Source organism: Oryzias latipes, chromosome 22 (assembly GCF_002234675.1).
Source record: "Oryzias latipes chromosome 22, ASM223467v1".
In the NCBI taxonomy this organism is placed as follows: domain Eukaryota; kingdom Metazoa; phylum Chordata; class Actinopteri; order Beloniformes; family Adrianichthyidae; genus Oryzias; species Oryzias latipes.
In genome coordinates, this window is record NC_019880.2 from 13494945 (window position 1) to 13511909 (window position 16965).

The 16965-nt window shown below is 38.7% G+C and overlaps 2 protein-coding genes across 2 annotated transcripts; one reads left to right on the forward strand and one right to left on the reverse strand.

The window, feature by feature from the left end:
• Nucleotides 1-1511: 1511 nt before the first annotated feature.
• On the reverse strand, nucleotides 1512-9840 carry prox2 (prospero homeobox 2). The gene is made up of 5 exons (XM_004082582.4): nucleotides 9459-9840; nucleotides 6743-8305; nucleotides 4957-5064; nucleotides 3606-3800; nucleotides 1512-2185 (listed from the first exon to the last, which is right to left on the reverse strand). The coding sequence occupies exons 2-5, from the start codon at nucleotides 8243-8245 to the stop codon at nucleotides 2018-2020; spliced, it is 1974 nt and encodes a 657-aa protein (XP_004082630.1). The 5' UTR covers nucleotides 8246-8305; nucleotides 9459-9840; the 3' UTR covers nucleotides 1512-2017.
• A 1240-nt stretch (nucleotides 9841-11080) lies between these two features.
• dlst (dihydrolipoamide S-succinyltransferase) lies at nucleotides 11081-16813 on the forward strand. The gene is made up of 15 exons (XM_023951563.1): nucleotides 11081-11217; nucleotides 12118-12151; nucleotides 12241-12280; nucleotides 12478-12539; nucleotides 12624-12698; nucleotides 12781-12836; nucleotides 13099-13207; nucleotides 13302-13478; nucleotides 13612-13697; nucleotides 13787-13884; nucleotides 14991-15121; nucleotides 15514-15587; nucleotides 15678-15761; nucleotides 15850-16017; nucleotides 16111-16813. The coding sequence occupies exons 1-15, from the start codon at nucleotides 11155-11157 to the stop codon at nucleotides 16243-16245; spliced, it is 1392 nt and encodes a 463-aa protein (XP_023807331.1). The 5' UTR covers nucleotides 11081-11154; the 3' UTR covers nucleotides 16246-16813.
• Nucleotides 16814-16965: the final 152 nt, after the last annotated feature.

The window sequence follows — 16965 nt, forward strand, 5'->3', positions numbered from 1 at the left end:
GGGACTGTCCCAGTGTCCCCCACTCCCACAGCTTGTATTGTTTCTCGCTCAGGGATGTTTGATCCCTCCTTTATCTTTAAATACCTAGGGGACACCAGCTCATTCCTTTTTTAGCTTTCTACCACATGCACCAACTAGAACACCCAGCTAAGTTACCGCCTGAGCTGGGGAACGGCAACTTAATGTCAATATAAGAGCAACTTTATTTGTCTAAGTTTGTTTGTTTCATCTCTAGATGCTTGCAGCCTCTCAGTAGTTTCTGTTTAAATTATGAAAAGTGCTGCCCTGTGTGGAGATGTGTGCTCACAACATGATCTAATCTGGAGTCCCAAAATCATTTTGATTAAAAATAAAGAAAAAAATTAGGAAATGTGTGCAAAAACTCTTGAAGAGCTGAGGGCAAGGTGAGCTGTGTGTATTACTGAAATGTTTCACTAGATGATGCTGTTACCCTTCTGTAAGAAGAAAACTGTGGCCAACTCAAAAGCTCAAAAATATTTTGTACATTCCTATGAAATAAGTAAAGGTCAGACACGTGAGGAGGAGTATCTGTTCAGGCTGTTTTTGTTTTAATTTGAGCATGTCGCGTTCGTTCAATCTTCATTACAAAGGATGCTCTGTTTTATCAGAGGCTCTCTAATTCCGAACATAATTTCATATTGCTCTGTTTGAGTCCAAGCAGCGCTGGCCGGAGGCGCTCAAACAACTGAAGGTACTTTATTTGTTTTCTTTCATTATACGAGGGGTCACCAAGTTTTGTTCAGAAAATGTCACACAACAAATTAATTTGAGCAAAGCACTTTGCCTCCATCGGAGGCATTTTAATTGAGTTGAGAATGTAACTCAATTTGCTGAAGAAGACATATCTAATTGAAAAGAAATGTCTATTAAAAGATTGCTGAGGTTTATTGTCTCCAGTCTTTGTCATCAAACAGTCAAAGCAATGTTTTAATTTCCTTAATGTTATCTTTTCTGATGTAATTGGTGCTTGGGTACTAAGCTGTTTTTTCAATTAAATGTTTGGCGTGGCATTGTACACTTAAACAGTGACGCCAAAATAGCAACACAAATGGAACGGCAAATGTTTGCAAACATGCATATGTTTGTGTTTTTCCATATTTATCTCAAGATAGTGATCATAATATTTTCTAGACGTGCAAAATGGTTGCCTGGAAGAAAGAGTTAACGGGTTTGTGGAATTTTGCTTTAGTGGCACAACTGATATGAGGTCACCTCTGGGCATTAGTCATGAAAAGGGAATGCATTGTGGCCGTTTTCAAGACATGGCAGTTGTTCGCATCCGCAGCGCTCACACAATGAATGCAGGCCTTAGAAAGTTGACTTGAATTGGCTTCGCTGGACATTGTGAACAGCATAGTTTGGGGGGCGTTTCACAGCTGGCTGCTGGACGTGGATTAGAGGCACCTTAGGGGCTCAACATTACAAACATTCAGATGTGCTCACATGGCATGACAGTAGTCAAAGGACACAATAACACACTTTCTCCTTATTTTAATTTAGTGCATCTTTAATTTCAACACTCATTCAGTACAATGTTTATACGAAAAGGGTTGAACAAAGATTCATTTAGTTCATCTTACATTACAGAACAAATATCAAACACCTCATTTAACATAAAACTACAATACACTGAAACAACACTGACAGCTATGAAATAAAACACAAATGACAAAAATCTGGATGCTGACGTATAAAAAAATCAAAAATCTACTCTAGGAATGATTTTATTTTTGTAACCGTTTTAGACAACTACAAATTCCACCACTGCTTAGACAAAAATAAAAACAAAATACTGGTAATCACCATTTACTTTTTTCCTTAATTTTACTTTTTTAAGTGCAGAAAAGAAAATTTCTGATTTTTAAATTTAAAGCTTAAAAATACTTTTTTTTTATTAATTTCATTTTTACACTCAAAATGCACCACAAGAAACAAATAAATATATTATTGCCAAGCAAAAAGTCACTCTTTCCCTGTACACCATCCTTCACCCTGCCTACATGCAGGAGGAAGTCTTGAACTCTTCTGGGACTTCACTGTCCATCTTACAAATCACTTTGTAGATGGACTTCTTCCAAGAGGAGTCGGAATCTTTGGATGCACTGATGGCGTTGTAAAACTCATGTAAGGTGATTTCAGCAACCTCCAGGAACCTGTCAGGGACCTTAAGGGAAAAAAGGTGGGAAGAAGAGAATTACATACAGTACAATAATCGAATTTTTAAAAGCCATTTATGAATTATTGCTTCGTAACTCTGCCCAATCGGAATCTGTGGGGTAAAATCATTGACATTTAACCTCTTGACTCTTTAATTTATTTCCAGCTACGAAAAAAAATTTCTATGATCTAGATGCTGAATTAAGGTAAATTTGGAGCCAAAGGGGATTGATGTGTATTTGCATTTTTGGGCGTCACAGGCAAAGGATTTTGTAGCAGCCATCGATTAATTGTAGTTGAACATTTGTTTTCAACTATAATATTATTTTTATTTTTAAAATGTATGAGAAAATTCTGTCGCACTACTCTTCTAGAAGGAATATGTTGCATTAAAAAAAAATCCAGATCACATTCAATCCTAATTCCAAAAAAAATCAAAAGAAAAAAATTCTGGATCTCTTAGATTTTTGTAAATTAATGTAATGTAAAATTTATTAAATGTGATGATTTATATAGCTGTGATAACTTGAAGGTGGCTGGTGACTGTAAAAACCCATAAACAACAAATCAATAAATAACAGATGGATGGACAAGATTGTGGGAGGAGCTTTTCCCTGAGCACTGAGTTCCCATCCACTCGCCAGTTACCACAACAGTTGTTGGTACAAGTTATTTTTCTTTCCACTCATGTCCTGAATAAAAAGCATCCCTGGGAAAGGAATGTCTTGGTCCTAAGGTAAAGAAAACGGTCTCATCCCTTTCCCACCAAACAGCCTTCTCCCTCGGAATCCACAGCGTCTTTCTCAGCATTCCGCATCAGTAGCAATCTCGGTCTCGCTCAGGCATACTGGCTCTCTAATCCCAAGTTGTTTTAGCGGGATTTTGCGGCTTCCTCTTCCCACAGCGTGATAAAGCATCACTCTGGAGTTTGGATAACGGCTGCAAAGGCTGGTCGGCCGCAGGTGCAGTGTGACACACAGGTCAGCACATGAACATACATGATGAAGGGCTGTAATGCGTCTTTGGGCTTGTCACTGCGATAACCACCTCACCTCCAAAAGGATATTTCTTTATCTAGTAAATGTATTAATCATAAACCGTCTTTGAACATCAAACAAAAAAAAAGTCTTCAAGAATGTTTTTTTTCATGTTATACTTCAAATGCATAGTTCAATCACGTAGAGCTGCCTAGTAAATTCCTTCTTTGTGAGCTTTTCCATCTGTTGCAGTGTGCATCCAATGAGCAACAAATAACAAATAAATATAGTCCTTACATAGATTTATACAAAAAAATCCCTGTCTAAATAAGAAAAGGCAACTTATGCGTTCTCTGTTTCTGTAATCGCTGGCTAACATGGATCGTGAGCTGAGCACGGGCTTCTTTTTATATTAATGACATGTTGTTGCAACCGTTGAGCAACACTTACGTGAAAGTCGTTGGCTTTATTGTAGTGCATGTTCAGCGCTCGAAACAGCTCGGAATCTCTGCTGACTGTGATGTCTTTGACGTCCCTGATGCCGTCAGCGATCGCCTGTCTGGCAAACTTCTCCATCTGGATGTAGTAAAACTCCCTGAAGTTGCTGAACCACTTAATCAGCTGGGAGGTGATGCAGCGGTTGAACTGGAAATGGAGAAAAAACAATTCTAGATGAAAGCTGCGGACATTTTTGGAGTTTGAGGTTAATGTTGTCTTGGTTGAACTCTTAGCAGCCATCAATATTACTCAAATGTTAATTAAATCACAAATGTATTTATGTATTTATTTTCATAATGGTTTCTGAAAGCATATAAATTGGATTTAGTTCATGTAGGGCAAAACACCACCTGATAATTAGTTACTCTACGTGACCTTAACTGCTCTGATCTTTTCCCACCAATGTCCAGGATGAAAAAACATCTGTCAGAGCTCTGTGTTTATAAACTCAGTCTTGACATTAGTCTTGTTATTCTATCTCATCACCCAGAAAGACAGAAAAAAAATGCCTAAGGGCTGGGCAAGCATCAAAGACGCTTCTTCTCTCTGGTGTGGTGGATGAGAAAGCGGCACCACAAGGACAGAAGGAAGCTTCCCTCTCATTGACTCTGGCTGATAGGATGGAATCAGACACTGGGATTATGTAGTCTTTTGTTCAGTGCCACTTCCCACCACAGGATTGTAAGAAAGGAGGAGACATTTGCAGGGCCCGAGCAACAGCATCAGGTTGGAACAGATTGAGAGGCTATCTTTATAGGAACAAGATTGTAGGGAAAAGCTGTGATGTGTTAAGGCAAAAAAGGATATCAGGAAAAAGATGGAAGGGAGACAGAGGAAAAGACCAAAAACATGAGGACATGCTAAAGGAAACAATAAGAGGAAAGAAAAGGATGACCAAGCCAAAATACACAGGATGTTGTGTTTGGGACCAGCTTAACATTGCCTGGTTGCAACAGCACAAGTCTCAAATACCAACTCTCTGTTGATACCCAATGGCAATGCCTTGCCTACAGAGTCCTTTGTCACTCCATTTGCTGACTGGAGAGGCTTTTTTACAGAGAGAATGCCCCTGTATCTCCCTCTGCCCCCAGGACATACTAGCAGCTCAGCGCCTTTGTTATTTAAACCCTGTGCCTTTTTGTTTCTCTCCTCGGACACACTGCAGATTTTTTTCTGTCCCAAACACACAGTGACAGGTAGACACCAGGGGGTAAAACGCAGGACAAACCATTCTATGGCTTGTTGACTTGTGAAGATTACAAAAAAAAAAATTTCCTTTTAGAGGTGCATTAAAAACAATTACCTTAACATCAGGGAAGTATGTTTTCAGCACATTGGAGCTGGGGTAGCGGGTGTAGAAGAACATCAGCTTCGCCTTCTTCAGATGACTGGGAGTGAGTCCCTCCTGGATGTTCACATTTGCGTTAAGGAAAGGTGACAATTTAATCTCAGTCAAAAGCACACACAGACATGCAAAGCGATAGTCGGCCAGAGTATTGTGTTGCCTCAATCTTCGGCTAAATTGAATTTCACTAAAGAACAGCTCGGCTCTAACTGGGGAGTCAATAAAGATTCTAACATGTGCTTATTGGCAAAACAGAATAATGAATTCGATTAGGGATTTTTAATTAGAGAGCAAAGCACTTTATGGCTGGGAATTAAGTATGCTTGTTTGGAAATGTTGTGAAAGGAGATGCTGATTTTCCGATGTAATTGAGTTGATTTAAAGACGGCGTATGTTGCATGTTTTTTTTTTTCTACCAAAAAAAACAAGATATCATTTTTAAAATTCCAAATTTCCACCAAACGTAATTAATCAGAATATATATATTTTTTAGTAAATCATAATTAAAATGTGTTCAGTTACCTGTGAACATGTCGGTGTTATTTTTTTTATACAAATGCAGTTCTTTTACAAGTTTCACCCCTAAGGCAACAAAGGTGCACAGGATCATTTCCTCTGTAGTCCACCACCTCGCCTTAGGTCATAATATCTTCTTATCAGGTCAGCACACCACACATTTATTAGGGAATACTACCTTTGAAATAAAAAAGTTTGGATGAAAGATTTATGTGGCATTGTTCAAAGGGAAGCAGAGCTCTTTGCACTGTAAAGATAAAGTGAATCCTGAGAGGTACCACATCATATTCTTCTCTAAAGCCTTGCAACGAGAAGATAGACAAAATTCATTACCTCTGGGGCTCCGCCTTAAGAGTATTTGTATAATGATGAATATTAAGGAATTTATTTTTCAGATTGCTTCGTCTAATGGAGGTATAATATATGTTCTGAAGATGTCAGCACTGGCAAAATAAAAGCAATGCAGCTATTATTCTGTGTTCGACAAAACAAACATAACAGCGCTGAATTCACGGGCAACGGATTCTGTTATCTTGCACTCAAGTTCAATCGTATACCTTCTGACAAAGGTATCCAACAACAAATGCTCAAGACAAGAGCTCAAGTGTTATGGTAGGAAGGCACTTGTGGTTTCCACCAGCACTCAGATGTGACCTTTTAGATGCACCCCTATCACTCTGATGGTGTAGAAATAGATCCTGCACCTTTTCAAGTAAAAAAAAAAAAAAACGATACGTCCTGCAACAGAAACTGAAGCTTTCTCTGCCTTTGAAAAATTGGCTTTTGTTCCTGGCAATTCTTATCAAAGCCTTGTATTCCTTTTTATTTGTCTTCTTCTAGACTTAAAGTCATTACTCTGCTTAGATTAAAGAAGATGCTATAATTTTCTGTGGGGTTAGTGAGATCAAAGGGAAAATTCTCCTTGAAGTTTGGAACAGGAAACTGCCCAGGCTGAAGTGAACCTCAGTCCACCATTGTTCCGTTAGATGAGCTAAAATATAGGATAAATAGACAATGTATTTAAAAAAAAAAGAAAGAATATTTTTGCTATTCTGTTGAAAGAACCAAAAATATTATATGTGAGGCATTTAAATTGTTTACTTGCAATGTTTACAATGTTTGAAAATATTTAATATTATAAAAAAAAGTTGACTTCTATTCTTAGTTTATTTTGAATTGAATTGTTGCATAATTATTTAAATCAATATTATTTCAGGAAAAAGGATATATTGAGGGACATGTAAGGATTTCTTTCAGCCATGTTCTGAAGCTCGCCGCACTCAATTTTGACGTGGGGGAGGCACAGATTATCAACTGCCACTGCCCCCAAAGATGAGGAGACCTTGGACCTCATGGAAATGGTGTCCCAGGGCAGATCCACTGATTCTGGGGAGGTTCTGTCCATGGATGGAGGCATGCAGGAGAGAGCAGCGAAGTTGGAGTGTGGTCCATACTTGAGGAGGTGCTCCAGAATGTGGCTTTCGTGCAGCGGAGCGCTGTAGTTGTACTGAAAGGGTGCCTGGTGTATGGGGTAAGGCCTCTTCACTGTCGGGGCGATGGAGGTCACAGGAGTTGCGATTGGCTTGCGGACAACCAGCGACAATGCTTCTGTCTGGTCCTGCGGGCTCTGAGCCTCTGAGCTTTCAAAGAACTTCAACGGCTGCGATTTCACTCTTGCCTCTTCAGCCTGGGGCTGATCAGTGTTGGAGTTGCCCTGCTGGCCCTTTCTGTCTGCACGTAAGCTGATGTGTAGCTCGGGTGATGAGGACATACGCTGCTGAGGAGATAAATCCGGTCCTGTCGAAGAGACCTTCTTAAACACCCTGTCTACACAATCATTGACAGCCTTGGAGAGCTCTTTCTTCAGAGTTTCCTGTAGGCTCTGACTTTCCCCTTGGTGTACCAGGGAACCAATCCCTGTCTTTTGATCCTTACAATCTGCAGTCACTCTCCTTTTTTTCCTCTCAAAGTCATCTTCTGCATTTATGTAGCACGGTTTGTTGTTTTCCTCCACATTCTCATGATCAGAATCAGCATCTAAAGTGTCATTTTTTTCATATTCAGGTTCTTCTTGGTTGTAAACTTGCATAAACTTTTCCTGGAGCTGATGAAGAAGCCTTTGCATGCTGTGCAGCTGCTCCTTCAGCTTGTGGCACTCTTCCTCTTTGATGTTGGTGTTTTCACTGTTTCTGCTGCTGGGTTGTCTGCTCACCTGTCCTCCTGCAGCACCGTGTTCTTGATGCTGAGGCAATCTCTGCTTGCGCTTGTTCTCCCTGTACGACTCTCTCGTCTCTCTCCCAGGCCTCTCGTTGTCTCCGTGCTGCCTGCTGTTCGGAGAACCAGTCATGACCCGTATAATGTTCTCCACCCGGGCTCTCTTGGCCTGCAGATAATCGGTCAATGGTGGCTCTTCCTCCGGGCTGGCTGCTGCAGAGGTGTGTCCGGTGGGGGATGTGGCCTCCACCGTGCTGTCCTTTGATGAGACACTGCTCTGATCCTCCTGGCCGGAGTCGGCAGCGGTGGAGAGGTAAAAACTGTTCTCGTCCAGCACCCTTTTGCTGTGGACTGACTTTCGAAGGAGTTGGGAAATGATGGACCCGCTTGAATATGAGGTCAGAGGCTCATCATACATGTTTTTGCGAAAGCAGGGCATCATGACATCAGACTTGTCGTCCTCTAAGCAGCCATCACATGAGTTGTGCATGCTTTGGTCGGGAAGACTTAGGTTCATGTTTACTGTGGATTTTCACAATGCGCATGAAAAAAAACTACGGCTTTGAAAGACAAGAATCTGAAATGACAAGTAAGTAAAAAACATGTTAAAATAATCAACTTTATCATGAATTTGCATCACTCAAATTGTTTTTGTTGAATTCTTATAAAAAGAGACTGATTTAGATTTAAAAATGTGCTTCCTTTATTTTCTCTTGTTCTGATAAAAACATTTGCATTGCTATATTTAAAATAGAGACAAACTTGTGACTTTAAATATAAAACCTACAAAGAAACTTGGCAGATATGACATGTCATTGTATCTTTTTATTATTAAAATGTAATAATTTTACTTTTTTTCTGACATATAGTATTTATATTTCAGGGATGAAAAGAAGACTAAAAACAAGAAGCCTTAAATTATTTTGGGATCCTCTGTGTTCACTTCAAAGAATAATAAATAAATAAATTCAAATCTTAAATAAAAAAGTGTTTTGTATCTTTTCATCTCTGGATAGGCATAATAGTTAAAGAACAGATAAAAGAACTCTATAATAGCAACAAAAGGTAAATTCCATCTCAGGAGAGCCGTAGACAAGAAAAGGAGAAATGTCTGAGTATCCATTATTTACTAGAGAAACTATCATGAAAAAGCTCTTGGTTTTCTGAGGTTTTCACTCCAAAGAAAGATCTGGATGGCTGTTGTTGGTTTAAAAACGAATTAGAAACTCAGTTGCTCAACTAAGAGGAGATTTTTATTTTAAAAATTACAAATAACTTTATTAAAATAGATTCTTCTTTTTTTCTTTTTTTCTTTTTAAAGGTGTCACATACAAGTTCGTTTAAGGGAATTGTTAGTAAAGAAATTACACCTTAGGTAAGTCTATGTTAGGAGGCTGCAACTACTGTTCTTTTATTTATATATATTAAATTAATTAAAACCACCCAATAATTTTTTTTAAATATTTTTTATTATTTGAGGAATGGCAATGCAACTGTGTTAAATACATATTTGAATAAAAGCACATTCATAATTACTTTGACATGCTACCACTTTTATACAAAAGAAGCATAACCTTCACTAATAAATATATATTCTATGTATTAGTTAGTAAACGTGTATCTATGAGTTACACTGCTGCAAGGAAATCACACCTTTCTCAAACGAAAACCACAAGACAGACATAAAATGTACAGAGGCAAAGCAGGCTGCAGGCATGCAAGATACTCACTTTGGGTCTGCGGTGTGACCGCGTTGGCTGTGAGCGGCAGTGATGGGACACAACCTGTTGCGCTGCAAGAAGTGCTGCCGAGTTGCTGGCCTGCACGGACTGAGAGTTGGCTGGTGGGGGTGCGGCGAAGTCGATGCTGAAGAGCTGGGGCGTGGCCGCATGCGCACAGGGAGGGGGTCAGGGCGCGTTACCCAAAAGTCCTCTTCAGAGTGACAGCCACAGTGGTTTGGGTGCTGAGTTGATGAAGACCAAAGGGCTTTCAGGAGGAGTACTTATGCGCAATCTCATCATATGTGATGCCTTATCACGTGTTGAAATAAATAAATAGATAAAAAAAAAAGAACTGAAAGGTTAATTAACACAAAACAAGCTGATAATTATTGAAGTGGAAAAAAAACTCAAAAGAAATTTTAAGGCAATGTTCGCTTTAATGCATATGACATAAACTATTTCAAACACGGTCACATATTCTGTTTCCGTCTACCCCATCATTATAATTACTGTTGATGTAGATTATCAATATTCATTAATGGTAAGAAAAAATAGTAAAATTTGGTTTATCTCAGTCATAAGGTATTTTACGGGCTAAGGGAGCACCTGCAGACTTACATCAGTCCAATACTATAGGGCAAATGTCAGTTGTTCACAGTTCAGCATATCCCTTCAGGTGTTACCACAGCAAATCAGCTTTCATTAATCGCACAGGTGGTTTGACAAAAATTTTTACAACAGTGACAAAAATCTTGCCCAATCAGTACTGCGTCTAAATAAACACCGAGCTTGATTTAAGCATCCAGCAGCGAGTCACAATACGCTTCTTTTTAATCAATTTAATTGCAAAAATCTTCATCAAAAGTAACCCTGTGCAAATAGTAGTACACTTGAAGTTTATTTTACTAAGTATTCTTGAGTATAAGTGTAGCATGTTTACTGTAGACTAGGTGCGTGTGGTATCAGAATTACACTAATCGAGTACTTCTTCAGGCAAAATTTTGAAGATTTCAATATATAGATACTATATAAAAAGCAAATTTCAAGTATACTGCCTCACTTTTAGCATAGACGACATATACTTGCGGTACACTTACATTATTTTTTTGCTGAGGTAAGTAAAAAAATACACACAGCTAAAATCACACAAAATGTGCAAAATGTTCAGAAACAGTTAAATATTTTTACACGGACTACATTTTTGTTTACTGAATTCAAGTTTGCGGGCTTAATCATCAACAGGTGTACTACGTGTATTTTTTAGTTGCATTAAAATTGGTCATTTTTAAAATAGGATAAAAAAAACAAATCCAAATGGACCTCAATGAGCATTTTAAAATGATAATTTATGTATTTAATATCGTCAAAACTGATTGCATTTTCTTATTTTTTATTTGTTTGTTTTGTTGTTTAGCTGAGTCAGATATACTATTTTAATTATTGTGCTTATCTGCATTTCATCTATTGTAACTAGATTACACGCCATTATAACTGTATTTGGTCCATATTTTCATCAATCATAATTTATCTTTATTGCACACAGTATTTACAACATACAAGATCTTTACAGTCTGCACCTCCATGTACCCAAGGGTTCGCTTGATTTCTATTACGTCACTTCCTGTATTTCTTCGCCGACGTCACGTGCGTTGACGGTGTGTCCGGAGTTTCCCTTCCGCTGACAGGGTGCTGTCACACAGCGACAATGTTATCTCATTCCCGGTGTCTCACCAGGAATTTTGGCCGTTCCCTCTCTGCCATCCGCCAGGTAAGGAAAAAAATGTTTAAACACTGTCTCCGGCATGTCCCACGGGTCCTCTTACCGTTTTAGGCTGCATTTTAAGCCTATATGTGGGCTTAGCTTATCCAAGCTAACGTTAGCTAGCTAGCTAGCGAGCTAGCCGTTGAAGGCCACGGTCAGGCCGTAACATTGCGAGCCAAGGACAGTATGACACTTCCTTCCCTAAATGTTGTACATGGATCTATAAACTATGGCATCTTCCTGCTTCTATAAGGGTTTAGCATAAACATAAGTAGCAGCTGGATGTTCGCGTTAAGCGCTACTTATTGTTCACAAAGTTGTTAAGCTATTCGATAAATCATGTGCTAGCTACAGAAAGCTAGTATAAGTGGACTATGTGGTTTGCTAGTTGCTCCAGTGCACATATGGCTGAGGTCATGTGTTAGGGAGTGACAGCAGTCATGTAAACAGTAAAGTGAAATACAAAAACCAAAATAACTTCTTTCTGAATCATGTAGTTTTTAGTTAGGTGGTCAGTCAGTGAAACGTTCTCTTTCTTGCTGTGATTTAAAGTGTTACATTATGTAAAGGAGTTTAGAGTTTATATTCAAATCCTAATGCAACTTTTCAGTTCTTTGTACCTATAAAAGTATTAACATTTGCTTACTGGACATATAATGCCTTCAACCAGACCTCTGCTAGTTAATTTATTGAGGATGTCAAAGGTCACTGGGTAGCCTTACAGGAAATGTATGCACAGTGACATTTGCTTCTCTACTTCACGGCCTTTTGAATTGGAGTAATACTGTAGAACTGCTTTTAAAGTTTATCAACATCTAAGTCTATAACTAAGGAACTTCTGCATGTTTTTTATTTAATTCAATTATGCTTAAATGTTTTGTAATGCTTGGTTATTTCTCTTAATAGGGGAATAGTATTATAGTTCGACGAGCCCCAGCAGGTATGGATTACAACAACTAAAAAAAAGATTTTCTCCACTAGTTGTAAATATTTCTAACACTACTCTTTTCTTATCATCTTTTTTAACAGCCCTATCAGCTGGCAATGCTGTCACGTTGAACAGTAATGTGTAAGTACACACTGTCCCTGGTGGGGGGGCCAGATTGTATTGAATTCTTATGTTGTGCTTGCATGTTGGTTTTGAATGTTTTTTCATATTTTCTTGTTAATAAAAGGCACTTTCTATATAGAACAGGCAAAAGAAAAAAACATTTTGACTAAAATGTTTTGGAGTTTGACTGTTTTCTTTTTTTATTATATCGGTAGAAAATCTGATCCCCGTTCCAGCGTCTTCCAGATCCAATACTTTAGGACATCTGTGGCCTACAGTATGTTTTAATATGTATTCAATCAAATATACATTACAAAAGATTAGACTCCCTGAAGGACTCTTGCTTGTCTTTGTTCTTCAGGAGATGAAGTTGTGACGGTCAAGACCCCTGCTTTTGCAGAGTCTGTCACAGAGGGAGACGTGAGGTGGGAGAAAGGTAATTTTATTTAATAAACACTTCAGTTGATTTAAATCTGGCATCTGCCAGAAGCTAAAACATACTTTTTTTTTCTTTACAGCTGTTGGAGACTCTGTCTCTGAAGATGAGGTTGTGTGTGAAATTGAAACAGATAAGGTAATTGGCAACTAAATGGATTATTTTTGTGATTTTTTTTTTGTTGTTGTTAGAATTCAATTGAAATAAGCTCTTAGTTTATTGATTGGAGTTAGGATTCAGTTTGTACCAAAGTCGTGGGAAAAAATAGCTTGATTAATGATAACTCCTGTTAAACATTTAGAGGATTTTTTTCCCCTTTTTTTTGTTATGACCCAAACCACAATAATGTTTTTTTTAATTAAATACTGTAATTATTAACTTTATTTTTCTGCCTTTTTAGACATCTGTTCAGGTTCCCTCTCCTGCTGCTGGAGTGATTGAGGAACTTTTGGTCCCAGATGGAGGGAAAGTTGAAGGAGGAACTCCCCTTTTTAAGCTTAGAAAAGGAGGTCTGTTGGACTAGAGTTTTACAATAAGACAAAATCTTAAAGCACAGATTTGAACTTTGTTTGCTTTTTGTAAAATATATATATATTTGTCTAGCTGGTGCCCCTAAAGCTGCAGAACCTCCAAAAGCAGAGGCCCCAGCGGCTGCAGCTCCTCCACCGTCAGCTGCCCCACCTTCTCCTCCACCTCCTCCCCCTTCAACTGTGGGACCCATTCCCACCACCATGCCTCCTGTGCCACCTGTGCCAGCGCATGCAATGGACACTAAACCAGGTTAGGAGTCATCAACAGTCAGCAGGGGTCACATCAGAACCCTGTTGCTGTTTTCTTGACCTTTAACTTCCCATTATCAGTCCAAGGCTTAAAGTCTGGATGTTCTGACTGCCTGTTTACTCTTCTGTCATAGTTTCAGCCATTAAGCCCACTGTTTCCCAAGCTGCACCAGTGACCCACACAGAGGGCGGGGCTAAAGCAGCAAGGACAGAGAGCAGGGTAAGATCTTGAAGTACGAATATAGAGATTTGTTCCATAAAGTTCACTTTTGTCGATACGGTTTTGTTGAATATTTTTTCTGCTTTTAGGTGAAGATGAATCGCATGAGACTAAGAATTGCCCAGAGACTGAAGGAAGCCCAAAACACCTGCGCTATGCTGACAACATTTAATGAGGTCGACATGAGGTAGGAAACCGTTAATTAGATGACCTACATAAACAGACCCAGAATACAGTTTTAGATGATGCACTTCACCATTTGAACACGTTAGCAAAAACTTTTGAGGGAGTTAAAAAACTTCCAACTGTCAACTCTTTTGCACATGTGCAAGAACATTTTCTCTGGGGCTTATATGAATACATTACCTACAGGCCTCTATTGTATACATTAGTTTTAAGCCAAAGTAACACTTCCACAAATGGTTATAGATTGGAATCTGCTCAATTGGAAAAGCTTTTTGAAACACAATATCCTGTTAACGCTGGAATGTAAATATTTGGTCGTAATTCCATCTAAAAACAAAGATAAGAATTGTTAAAACAAGTTTTATTAATTTAGAAGGAAATGTTAGTGTCTGCACTTGCCCCTCTGTGCTGGAAAGGACACTTTGAGGATTTCTTTCCCCCGCAAATGTGTGGTGTCAGCTTTCGGCTATTCAGGGGTTTCTATGTATCCTAATTAGATTGACATTGATGGTCTGGAGGAAGACTTCCCAGGCTAGGGCTAATCTGAAGCTGAAGGAACTAGTCAGAACAGGAGGCTGGAGCATCTGCGAGGGCCCATAGAGACCAGCGCACTGAGTGGAAGAGCTGCCTCAACCGATATGGGCTTTTATGACAGCCCAATAAGATTTACAGGCTCTAGAAAGTGAAGATTTTTATCGCTTCTTCTCTCCTTTCTCGGAGAGTCTGTGTCTTGGGAGGGGCTAATTATGTTAGCGGAGAAACCCTAGAGCTTCAACAGGGTTAGAGACAGGAAAACAAACAATTAAAAAGATAGATATAAGAGAAAAATGAGCAATTGTGAAACAATTAACGGGATAATTTCTATAGCTTTATTAACCTTTGTGTTGTTTTAAAGCCATGAACAAAATGTTTCTGCTTACTTTTGTCCTAATGGTTAATTTTTTATGAACTTTTATTTTTCTTCTTTTAAAAAACGTCTTTCTTTGTCTTTTTGTGCATTTGTTTAAGTCCCACTTTCAAACTCAGTAGTTAAAATTTAATGTATTTTTCTTTCTTTTCTGCTTTGCACCACTTTAATTGTTCTGTACCTTTCCTCTATTCCCACAGCAACATCTCAGAGATGCGGAAGAACTACAAAGACGCCTTCCTGAAAAAGCACAACATCAAACTGGGCTTCATGTCTGCATTTGTAAAGGCCGCTGCTTATGCTCTAACTGACCAACCTGCTGTAAATGGCGGTATGAAATTGTTGGATTCAATTTTTAGACTCCAATGCCTTGGCTTTGTGGTTTCACTCTGACTGCACCTTAGCGTCTTTGGTAGGGCGTCATAGAGTCTGTATGTAGCGAAGGAAATATTTTTCATTGCCCAACCTCAAAACCAGTGTTAACTTATTTATTTCACTTAGACTGCTCTGACCTATTTAAGTCGACCACAGAGAAACGGGGGGTCTGTGCTGCTGCCTTCAAAAATCTATAATTGTCTTTGGGTTTCACTTGCACATGACAGAAAGTAGTTGATGGCAGAGGAACCTTGTCTTGAGAGGAAGTTCCTTTGGTTTTGTTTTTTCCACAGCTTAATGTTATCAAATATTTCAATTAACCAATTTTTGTTAATGCTATATTTCCAGTGATTGATGACACAACCAAAGAGATCGTGTACCGGGACTATGTTGACATCAGCGTTGCTGTTGCCACGCCAAAAGTAAGACAAGCCGCTGATATGAAAGAACAAGTGATGGATGACATTTTTGCTTCAACAACAATGAGCAGAAAATGACTACTTTTTCTTCAGGGTTTGGTGGTTCCTGTCATTCGAAATGTTGAAGGAATGAACTTTGCTGATATTGAAAAGGCGATCAATTTGTTGGGAGAAAAGGTAAGGTTTTATAGCAAGTGTGTAAAAACAAAAAAATGTGAAAATATTAGATGTTATTGTTGAGTAATTTCACATTTTGTCTTTAAAGGCTCGTAAAAATGAGCTTGCTGTTGAAGACATGGATGGAGGCACCTTTACCATCAGCAATGGAGGCGTTTTTGGGTCAATGTTCGGTACACCTATAATAAACCCCCCGCAGTCTGCTATTCTTGGCATGCATGGCATCTTTGACCGGCCCGTTGCAGTCGGTGGGAAGGTTTGTGCTCTCACATCTTATAGAGAAATGTGATCGCTGGTTCTCTAAAGCATGTAAAAGACATACAATTTACTGATCTCTTTGTTTCTCCAGGTTGAAATCCGTCCTATGATGTATGTCGCCCTGACATATGATCACCGTCTGATAGATGGAAGGGAGGCTGTCACTTTTCTGCGTAAGATCAAGTCGGTAGTGGAGGACCCCAGGGTGCTGCTCCTCGACATGTGATCTCACATCTGCTCCAACCCCAACCAAAAGGAAAAAACACAAAAAAGCTTAATAAAAGAAAACAAAGTCCGCACAAGCAGTGGCTCTACGCACTTGATAAACATTACTTTAACTGCAGTTAATGTATTGTGTTGGTCAGCTAGGAATAAAGGATCTGTGTTAAACAGTTTGATTTTGAAAAGAACATTGGAGGAAGTGATAAAATATGAGGCCGTTGTAAAGGAAGGACGGAGTTCTGAGATTTCTGGTGCTGGTCTTTAGATTAAAAAAAACAAAAAAAAAGAAGTACTTTGGTGTTTGCCATATGTCATTTTCTACATGCATCTCAAATGCTTTTGTTTATTGTAAAAATGACAAGGCAAGTACAGATGAAACTGCATATTGTAATTTTATTAATTTGGTTGAGAGCAGAACAATCCGCACAGAACTTGAAATCTCACAAAGTGAAAAAACTGAGATTTTATGCCATCTAGCGAAAGAAGTATAGAGAGAAGACCTCTCTTTTTGCCGTGTAAGAAACTATTTAAGAAGAAAAAATGTTTTAAACAATAAAAACTTCATTACCCAACTGTTTTGATTTGAATGTCATCCAGTTCCTCTGAACAAACCAGAGAAAAAGAAAGATTTGAGCGGGAGGATTTGGGACTGTATGGTCTTTATACGGTACTTTGATGCAAATTTGCATTAAACGACTTCGGGTCCAAAATTTCCTTAATTTAT

Excerpts from the sequence above, each read along its gene's own strand:
- prox2 (XM_004082582.4), bottom strand. The coding sequence starts at position 8,245 with ATGAACCTAAGTCTTCCCGACCAAAGCATGCACAACTCATGTGATGGC. Across the intron at positions 5,065-6,742 it reads ATCCTTACATGTCCCTCAAT|ATCCAGGAGGGACTCACTCC; the intron begins ATATCCTTTTTC and ends GCAAATGTGAAC. Across the intron at positions 3,801-4,956 it reads CATACTTCCCTGATGTTAAG|TTCAACCGCTGCATCACCTC; the intron begins GTAATTGTTTTT and ends CTCCATTTCCAG.
- dlst (XM_023951563.1), top strand. The coding sequence starts at position 11,155 with ATGTTATCTCATTCCCGGTGTCTCACCAGGAATTTTGGCCGTTCCCTC. Across the intron at positions 12,837-13,098 it reads GTGAAATTGAAACAGATAAG|ACATCTGTTCAGGTTCCCTC; the intron begins GTAATTGGCAAC and ends CTGCCTTTTTAG. Across the intron at positions 15,588-15,677 it reads TTGCTGTTGCCACGCCAAAA|GGTTTGGTGGTTCCTGTCAT; the intron begins GTAAGACAAGCC and ends CTTTTTCTTCAG.